This window comes from Marmota flaviventris, chromosome 10 (assembly GCF_047511675.1).
Source record: "Marmota flaviventris isolate mMarFla1 chromosome 10, mMarFla1.hap1, whole genome shotgun sequence".
In the NCBI taxonomy this organism is placed as follows: Eukaryota; Metazoa; Chordata; class Mammalia; order Rodentia; family Sciuridae; genus Marmota; species Marmota flaviventris.
The window spans coordinates 122413534-122423054 of NC_092507.1; the positions used below are offsets into that span (position 1 = coordinate 122413534).

The 9521-nt window shown below is 59.5% G+C and overlaps 1 protein-coding gene across 3 annotated transcripts; it reads right to left on the bottom strand.

The window, feature by feature from the left end:
• Positions 1–137: 137 nt before the first annotated feature.
• Positions 138–9125, bottom strand: Znf687 (zinc finger protein 687). Of its 3 annotated transcripts, XM_071618439.1 has the most exons (10): positions 8640–8728; positions 7340–7404; positions 3518–5661; positions 3194–3372; positions 2662–2838; positions 2416–2578; positions 1951–2283; positions 1717–1829; positions 1386–1527; positions 138–1275 (listed from the first exon to the last, which is right to left on the bottom strand). In XM_071618439.1, exons 3-10 carry the CDS (start codon positions 5642–5644, stop codon positions 778–780), a joined length of 3732 nt encoding a protein of 1243 aa, XP_071474540.1. In that variant the 5' UTR covers positions 5645–5661; positions 7340–7404; positions 8640–8728; the 3' UTR covers positions 138–777. The 3 variants fall into 3 exon arrangements, with proteins under 3 accessions (XP_071474540.1, XP_027809544.2, XP_071474541.1); XM_027953743.2 differs by lacking the exons at positions 7340–7404; positions 8640–8728 and adding an exon at positions 8844–9125; XM_071618440.1 differs by lacking the exon at positions 7340–7404 and having other exon boundaries at positions 8640–8722.
• Between the last annotated feature and the right edge of the window lie 396 nt (positions 9126–9521).

Here is a 9521-nt window from a genome sequence, read left to right on the forward strand (position 1 = left end):
GTCCAAGATACAAAAGGCACCCCACAGAAGAGGGGATGGCTTCTCCCTGCCTGTCTTGGTCAACACCACAGCTTCCCAGAGGACTCCTCCCCTCCCACCAAGTCCAGGGTTCAAGTCACGTAAAAAGAGAAGCCTGATGGGGATTAAACCACAAGCAGTTTTAATGGTCTGGTTTTCTCCCATGTTAGTATTATTATTACTACAAGAATAAAGGATTCCTGAGAGCCTGTCCCCTCCTCTCCCCGGGCCCCCCGACAGGACTCATCCCACCAACCCCTCTGGATTTCTGGGGGAAAAGAAGACAAGTGAAAGGCACTGCAGGGGTGGGGGCTGGAGTGCCAGGGAGGGGGTGCTAGTGTGGGCCCAGCCCAGAGGAAGAGATCTCAGTCTGTGCCTGAAGGACTGGAGGGTGTGTCCAGGCCCCTGTTCCCATCAGTCCTTCCCTGTGCCTGTCTAGCAGACTTACCAAAGTCCCACTCTCCTACCCACAGTGGCACACTGGGGGTGTGCAGCAGGAGCATAATTAGTGTTGGGTTCAGAAAGGAATGGAGGGCCCACTTGACTAGGGCCCAAGGGCCAAACCCAAAGGGGGGGGTTGTAAATCACTATGATCCTGAAAAGCTTTCTCCTTTAGGGTTAGGAGGAGGAGAAGTGAACAAAACGTGTATTAGTTTAACTCTCCAACCCAGGGGCCGGCAGCAGCAGCAGCAGCAGCAGCAGCAGTGAAATCCAGGCTCCCAGGGAAGAGGGAGGGGCTGGTCAGCCCAGGGAGGCAGCCTAGTTGTCCCCACTGCCCCCCTGCCGAGCCCTAATGAACGCCATGCCATGTGTTCGGAAATGAGTCTTGAGATTGAGAGGGCTGTCACAGCTCTTGCCACAGACCTTACAGGTCAGTGGGCCTCCAGAACCAGGCAGGGGTGAATCTCCGCCCTCTGGGTCAGACCGTGACGGAAGAGGGGCCTCCTCCTCCCCATCCCCCAGCCCCAGGACACTGGCTCTGCCCACACCCCGTCTCTTCTTGTGACTGATAAAACGGTGCCGGCTCAAAGAGCCAGGGGAGGCGAAGCACAGGCCACAGTCGAGGCACTGCTGGGCACCACCATCCACCCTCAACCCCACCACAAGACTCTGTTCAACTGAGCTACCGCCCCGATAGCGCAGGGGACCATGGCCTCCTGACCCAAGGCCACCTCTGGGGGACTTGGCTGGGGGTGTTGTGCTGTCAGGCTCCTCACTGCATGAGTCAGAAGACTGGCGGCGTTTCCGTCCTGGGCCCTGAAGAGGAGCAGAAGGAAACGGGCCTCACCATCTCCCGTGTCCCTGGCAGCCAACCCTGCAGCCTCCCGCTCCCGTGGGCTAACACAGCAGGCCGGGCTTCTGCCTACCTGACCTCTGGCACCAGGCCCCCGAGCCAGGGCACCCCCTCGGCCAGGGGACTGGTCCCCGAGCTGCAGGCCATGCCGGACCTGGACGTGCTTCTCCAGGATCAGGCGGCTGCTGAAGGTGCGCTTTCCCTCTGTGCAATACCTGGGAGGGGAGAGGGGGGAGGGATGGCACCAGGGACACAGCCAAGGGCCTGGGGTTCCTGAGAGGCCATGGCTGCCAGAGCAATTGGAGGCCTCAGCCAAAGGGAAAGTGGGGAGCACCCTAGGAAGTTCAGGGGTGCAGGTGGGGTTACCTACCAGGCAGGAGGAAGGGAGGGGGAGCAGGGGTTACCTGCATGGGTACACTCGCTTGATCCCCTCGTGATTGACCCTGACGTGGCGTCTCAGGCTGGGGGCGGAGCAGAAGGACCGCTCACACAGGCGACAAGGGAACTTCTTCACCGACTGGGAGAGCAGGGGGTGGGAGGTGAGAGCCAGGCTCTGGGGGGGCCCCATTCCCACTGGCCCACAGGCCAATCCCAAGGCTGCCCCCCCGCCCCTCCCCCAGGGCCAGGCTCCCACTCACCTTGCCATGCTCCTTCTTCATGTGAGCCACATATTCATCCCGCTCAGGGAACCAGGAGTGACAAAGGCCACAGGTCCAGCCCCCAGGCCCCCCACCCCCACCCTTGACGCCTTTGCTCCCCAGTTCCCGCCTGGGTCGTTTGGTTGGGCGGGGTGGCTCAGGGGAGCTTGGCAGTTCCTCTTCTTCTGAAGATGAGGACGACTCCTCAGTGGCAGGGGCTGCCCCGCCCCGGGACACCGCCAGCTCCTCAGGCTCAGTCTTGGGAGTCAGAAGGGCGCCTCCAGCCCCTTTTCCAGCAATCTCCTCCCCCAAGCGCCCAGACTGGTGGGTGTTCTGTAAGAGGGAGACAGGGGCACAGCTGCTTGTGGGAGAAGCTGGCTTTGCAAAGCTCCCACTTCCCGAGGGCTGTGACCCTAGCTCAGGTCCGCCCAGCTGAGCAGCCCTTCCGGCCCTCTGCTCTGGTACCTTGAGGTGCTCCAGCATGGTCCTTTTCTGGGCAAAGAGGAGAGGACAAGATGGGCACTTAAAGACACTGACACGCTGAGGCAGCAAGTGCTGGTCAAAGTGAGAGGTGAGGAGGGGCTTGTGAGTGAAGACCGTGTCACACATGGCGCACTTGTAGATGAGCCTGTGGGGCGGGGGGGACAGTGCGGCATCAGGCAGAGATGGGTGGCCCTGGCTCCACCCCTCCGCGCCCTCCACAGGTCTCACTTGGCTTGCTGCGTGAGGAAGCTGGGGTGCTGGGAGTAGAGGTGGGCGTGGGCGCTGGGTGCGGACTTGAAGGCCATGGGGCAGATGGGGCACTTGTGGAAAACCTCGCAGTGCGAGGCCTGGATGTGGGACTTGATGGAGTTCACACCCCCGAACACCACTGCGCAGCTAGGACACCTTGGGGAAGAAGCCGGAGGCAAGGTGGTGAGAGGGCGCGTCTGCACACCCACTCCCCACCCATTTATCCCCAAAGCCTGGTGGACTCCAGGAAGGCAACCAGTGGTGGAGGAGCACCAGCAACGTGGAGGGGGACCGGCCACCGAAGGCCGTGGAGGCAGCGCGGGAACCCAGCAGGCCCGCTTCCCCATCCTCACGGGGAAGGACTGGAAGGCAGGGCCGGAGTCTCAGGGCTGAGTCTGCCAACACAACAGAGCTGAGGGGTACCGAGGTCGGCATTCTCTGAGGCCATCTGAACAGTTAGTGCCGAGACGCACGAGACCTAAAGTTCTACAAGGGGAGGGGTCCGAGGCACCTGTATCCCACACGGCGAGAGAAATGCAGACAGGCCTCCCGCAGGTGGGTCTGAAAATTGGCTTGCAGGAAGTTGCCCCCACACTCAGGGCAGACGTGGGGGGGTCGGTTCTTATGCGTGCGCTGGTGGGCACTGAAGCTGCAGCGATTGGGGAGCATCATGGGGCAGGATGGGCACACCTGTCGAGGGGGTTATTAAACAAGGTAAGTCCATGGGGTGGGACTTGTCCCCTATTACTCCTGTTGTTCAGGCCCCCAACACCCTGGATCCTATCCCCACGGCATCTGGTTGTTCCCACCCCAGAGGAACGTAAAGGCAACTCACGTTGCTGGTGGCCCCAGGGACAGGGGGCCCAGGTTGCTGGAAATGGGCTGCCATGCCAGCCTTGTCCCGGCACTGTTCCTTGCACTCCAGGCAGCGAAAGCACGTGTAAGCAGAGGTGGCAGGGGCAGCAGGCGGCTCTGTTGAAAGTGGCAGCACGGGGGCCTCGGTGGCAACTGCAGTAACGGCGGAAGAGGTGATGGCTGCCTCACTCTTGCCCAAGACAGGCAAAGCCAGAGGTCCAATGGCAGGTGGGACAGCTACAGGCAGCAGAGGAGTGATGTCCGGCTGGCCCACCATCTGATCAAGGGCCACAGGCCTCATGACCAGGTGTGAGCACTGCATAACGAGCCCCTTGTCCTTGTGCTCCCGCGCGTGCAGGAGCAGGCTGCACTTGTTGAAGAAGACCAGGCGGCGGGCACAGTGGTTGCAGGTAACCTCGATGCGCATGCTCCGCCGGTCGTAGTGCCGTGCCAGGCTCTTCTCCAAGGAGAAGGCATCCCCACACTCAAGGCAGCGGTAGCCTGCTGGAGGCAGGGCCAGTCCAGCCTCGGCTGGCGGACTCAGGTTTGGCCTGTAGGCGGGCAGCAGGTTCTTGCTATTGAGGATCTTGTTAAAGGCCTCCACCAGGCTGGACTGGGTCCGCGAGATCACAGTGCCACTTGCTGTGCCTGGCCCACTGGCCGGCTTTGAAGGCTGCACCATCACTACTGAGGCACCATTGACCTTCTGCCCCCCTGCCCCCAGTCCTGTCCGCCCCTCAGCCTTGGGCAGGGCTTGGGGAACCAGGCCTAACACATTCTTAGCCATTGTCTTAGGGCTGGTGGCAGTTCCCCCAGGCAGAACTACAGCTTTACGGGCCACACTAGCTGCCATCAGCATAGCGGTGCTGGCATTTTGGATGGTGGCCACAGGCAGCACAGTGCCTTTCAGCCTCGTGCCATCACCCAATTGTACGCTCACCACCTTTGGACCCTCAGGAGTTGGAGTTACGGGGGACAGCTTCAGGAGGCTGGCCTCAGCCAGGAGGCTGGCCTCAGCCAGGAAGGCCCCCTCAGTCAAGGGGGCAGGGGGATCAGGATCGGAGGGGACCCGAGTTACAGTCCTCGTGATATTCCCACAAGATGTTTTAATGGTCTTGATCCGCACCTTGAGGGGCCGGGAGGAGCTGGAAGAGGCAGGGGAGTCATTGCTGTCCTCGTCTGCAGCCTCAGCTCCACTGGAAGGACTCTGGGGACTTCTCGGGGGAGACTTGTCCACTGGCCCCTCATCTTCTTCCTTCAGGGGCTTACAGCTGGGCACTTTAGGGGAAGGAGGAGGGCTCTGGTGCCCTGGGGACTGCTTGAGAAAGGGCACTCCTGCAACCTGGGGAGGGGAGGCACTGGCAGGATCCCCTGCAGCCTCAGGACTGGAGCCTGAGCCTTGCTGGCCCAGTCCCTGGGGATGATGGGGGCTGCAGCTGCCCTGCTTCAAGGTCCCAGCGGGTGGGGAAGAGCTCGGGGGCAACAGGGGTGGGCCATTCTCAGAGGCCAGCTCAAAGGGAGAGGGGAAAGGAGGTGGGGTCATGGCTCCCTCTGGAGGGGGAGAAGGTACAGGAGGAGGCAAGGGATCTGGGTGCTCCCCTGGTTCAGGCCCAAAATGAGCAAAAAGGTCCAAGGGAGCTTTGCTTTCCATGGCTTTTTCTTTCCAAGTACCCCCACTGGGAGGAGCAGGAGAGTGGGGGGTTCCTGGGAGGGATGGCTCAGGGCCCCCAAATCCATTTTGCATCAGGCAAGGTCCCACAGGTCCTTCCTTAGTTCCCTCTTCAGCCTGGGCACCTTCTCCTCCTGAACCCCCAGCCAGGGTCTCCGACGGCTCAGGACACACGGTGTTCTTGACAATAACGCTGACTGTGGAAATGTCCGATGGCGGCAGGCTGTGGTCAGAGGCCTGAGCTGAACCCTCAGGGTCATCCCCAGCTGTTGTGGCTATGTCTTCCGATTCACCTCCTGCACTGGTTTCTGACTTCTCGGGGATTCCTGGCCCCTCATTTTCTTCTGGCCCAGAATGGATGGCTTCATTTGCATCAATGTCAGGGATGTCAAAGGCAGCAAGGAGATCATCAAAATCAGGGGTCTTCATGTCCCCCATAGCGGAAGATCCCAGACCTGATGAAAAAGGACAAAATGAGATGCTTGAAATAGGGACCCTACGCCTTTTCTCTCAGGATCCCCTCCAACTTGGTACACCTCCACCATTCTGTGAATCCTAGAGAGCTGCTGGAAGTGCTTGGTACGCCAAACCCCCAAATCAAAGATGAGTATGTACATACCAGTGCAAGCACCAAAATCCAGAGAGAAAGAAGAAGGAAGACACTCGAGGAAACACTGAAGCTGGGCAGTGACTCAAGAGGCTGAGGCAGGAGGATGGCAAGTTCAAGGCCAGCCTCTGCAACTTCGCAAGACTTCCTCAAAATAAAAATTAAAAAGACCAGGAATAGGGGCTGGGGTTGTACCTCAGTGGTAGAGCGCTTGCCTCACACGTGTGAGGCACTAGGTTGGATCCTCAGCACCATATAAAAATAAATAAAATAAACATATTGTGTCCACCTTTAAAAAAATCTTAAAAAAACAAACAACAACAAAAGACTAGGGATGTAACTCAGTGATAAATTGCTTCTGGGTTCAATCCACAGTCAAAAAAAGAAAAAAGAAACAGAAGAGTAATGCAGGTTGAGGGAGCTCAATGAGCCCCTAGGTTAAAACCAGTTCATCCCTTCCTGTGCCCAGCAGAGAACCAATCAATTGATACAGTAAGGAGGATGCGGACACAATGTTCTCTAGGGTTACAGGTTCATTCATGTCAGCATGGGATCAACTCATATTCTTCGTGGAACTCTTGGGGATCTCTTCAGAGATATGAAAGGCTATCTGTACAAAAGGGCAGTGAGCAACTTATGCCAACGCTTAAGAAATTGTTCTAGTTTAGCTTTATCATGGGCCTTTATCGCAAGCAAATCATTTTTGCTGTTTGAGAGGAAACGAGTAATCCATGTATCACAGGGTTATTCTGAGTATGATATTAAAATCTAAATGTGAGAATTAGACCCAGAATACGATTTATTATTTCAGCTGGACCAAACAAGGACATGTAAGGTGGAGAAGGAGCTGGGAGGCAACATGCGCCAGACATTTAGGGATGGGGTCTGAAACAAAAGTCGGGGGTCATGCAAAGCAAGTCTGGAGCACTAGGGGCCGGCCATCACTGCACCTGTCTAGCTTGGTCAGCAGGGAGAAACAGACTCAGGGAAGTCACACAAGAGATCAAGATGGAAAGAACAAAACAGGGAAAGACAAAGGGAAGAAGGACAGAAGGGAAAATGGTGACGGCAGCCTAGTCACAAGGGCCCAGCCTAGGTCTCTCCTGTCACAAACACCTGCTGCTGGCTCACCTCCTTCCCCAGAGTACCCCCTCCCTCCTCCCATCTTGCTCTCTCAGGGCTAAAACTCCAGGGTACAAGCTTATCCAGCACAACTGGCCCAATGGAGAAAGCCAGCTCTCTCCCCTGCCATTTCTCCTCAAGTCTATCCCTGACTCAAAACTCCCCTTTCCTTTCAATTTTCCTTTGAAAACAGCAGCTCAGGGAATCTCCACCAACCTCCTGGCCTGGCCCACTGCAAAAAATGTCCCATAAGACTTAGGTGACACTAAACCAACAAGGAGACTAGATCAGTATGTGAGACCTGGTCTATCCTCCACCAGTTGTTCCCCTTGAGTGAAGAAGTCTCTCCCCTCACACTCTCCCTGCCCAGGATGCAAGCCATTTCCCAAGGCCAATTCTCTCACCTCTTTCCAGCCTTCAGACTGTAACTGGAGATAGTCCCAGCAGGTGGCAGCTGGCATTGCTCAGACTACAGTGGGGGTGGGGGAAAGGGTACCAACTAAAGGAAGAAAGGGGAGCCTTCCCTGCACCTTGACCCCCCCCCCACGCACACACACTGAATTCTGCAGACTTAAACAAAGCCCCAGCCTCTGCCTGATGAACAGGTAGAACCCCTATAGCCTGGTTCTGTCCGGACCAGGAGAGGCCTAGGCTACCTTCTCCTCAGGCCCCCAGCAAAGTAGCCTGGTGGAGCGCGGAACAGTGAGAAAACACCTGCGAACTTGCTTCTCCCACCCACCTTTCCCAATGACGAGCAAGTGACTTAGAGGTCATCCGATAGCCACCTGGAGCAGCCAGTTGACCCAGCGGCGGAGCTCAAGGCCGAAGAGGCTCCCCACTCCAAAGCCCAGGCCTTTCTGCGGCTGCTGGCTGCTGCACCCGTCTCTAGGTCTCTCATCTCCCCCCCCCCGCCCCCTTTTCCCTCTGTTCTTCCTCAAACGCCAAAGGAAAGGGCTTAACAGGAAGAGGGTGCGCGGGCCCGGGTCGGGTGGGGGCTCCACTGCCCTCGGCCCAGGCCCAGGCCTGCTGCGCAGAGGAGGGCGAGGGGCGGGAGCCTGGCTGGGGTCGATTAGGTTGCGGCCAAACTGGGCAGCGGGCGGAATTAAGTCCCTGCCATCTGCCGAGGGCTGGCGCGGGGAGCAAGTCCGGGATTGCGGAGAGGGGGCGGGATGCACATACAGGAAACTAGAGGGAAACTGAGGCAAGCGGCACTCCTTCTGCTCCCACCGGCCGGGCCTCGACCAGGCCAGGCCCTCTGGGAGCTGCCCCACAGCACCCCGCGGCCCAGAACCACACTGGAAGGTGGGGAGCGCGCACGGAAAAGGGGAGGGGGCGGTCCCAGCAGGACTCCCAGCGCTCCGGACGGGGTCGGACCCAACTCGGACCTCGTTTCTCCCCTCCGTGCGGGGCGCAGCCTCCTCCCCGCGCGGACTCCCCGAGGCTCCGGAGGCTGGGGAGCAGGGGGCGGGCGCGCGGCGGGCCCGGGGCGCTCGTGGAATCCTGCGGGGCCCGGACGCGGACTCGCGCCCAGTGGGGATGAACGCTCCGCGCCGGCCGGGCCCAGTTCCCCCGCCCCCACCCCGGGCTCGGACACCATTTTAGGTCGCGACATCCTGCAGCCTTCGGTCCCCGGGCCGCACTTCGGTTGCCTCTCGGGCTAGGGGCGCCAGGACTTGGGGTCCCCGACCCTTCCTCCACGTTTACCCGGCTAGGGGCTGTGCTTTCAACAGGCTGTGAGTTTCGCCCATCCGCCCCGGGAGACAGAGGTGGTGCCGGGCCTCCCAACCAGCCGCCCCAGGGGGCGGCGCGGAGAAGGGGTAGTTGACCAAGTGGGGGAGGGGCGGGGGCATTTACCCGCCCCCCCAGGGGGCGGGGCCGAGGGCGGGTATTCGCCCCAAGCGAGCTAACCTGTTCGGTTCCTAGTGCGGGCCCAAACCCGGCCGTCTCTACCCTGCTCCAGCCGCCAGCGCTGCCGCCGTCGCCGCCCTCCCCGCGGCCGCCGCTACTTCCTGCTTCTCTCCGGTTTGGCCTCCCCCTCCCTCACACTCCCTCCGCGCTCCTGGTCTGGGCTGCCCGCTTTCACACTCGCCATTGGCCAGCACCTCGGTCGTTCAGTACTGCGCCCCTCCCAGGCTCACACTGGGTTGGCCTTAAGTACTGCCGCTCGGAACTAACCCCGCACAGTCCTCTCATCCTCGTTGGGCAGGGGACCTGGGCCCTCTGAAGAAGCCTGATCTCATTGGCTGCGCCCTAGTCCACCTGCCCCATCGGCAGATCTCCAAAAGCGATTGGCCGCTGCTACTGTCGCTTAGAAAAGAGCGAGCCGGACTCCCTGCTTTCCGCCAGGAGGCGTGGCTGTCCAGAGGCGTCTCCGCCCCCTCACTCCCTATTGGCTGCTGGAAGCTGGAAGCTGCGGTTCACTAAAGCAAATTTAAAGAACTCTGAGCTTGTGTGCAGTGGGCACTTTAAGGAGAATCTCCTCGAATCCCAGTGGAAGGTGGATACCGAGATCTGTGTGCGCTGAGCTGCACTCCAGTGCCAGTGATGCAGTGCAGAAGTCCCCGAATGGGACACCACCCCAAACAT

What these genes read in the sequence shown, in the direction of transcription:
- Znf687 (XM_027953743.2), bottom strand. Translation starts at nt 5,644, where the DNA reads ATGGGGGACATGAAGACCCCTGATTTTGATGATCTCCTTGCTGCCTTT. An exon ending in CCATGCTGGAGCACCTCAAG is followed by an intron (nt 2,284 to 2,415) that starts GTACCAGAGCAG and finishes TCCCTCTTACAG; the next exon opens with AACACCCACCAGTCTGGGCG. An exon ending in GGCCTGGTGCCAGAGGTCAG is followed by an intron (nt 1,276 to 1,385) that starts GTAGGCAGAAGC and finishes GCTCCTCTTCAG; the next exon opens with GGCCCAGGACGGAAACGCCG.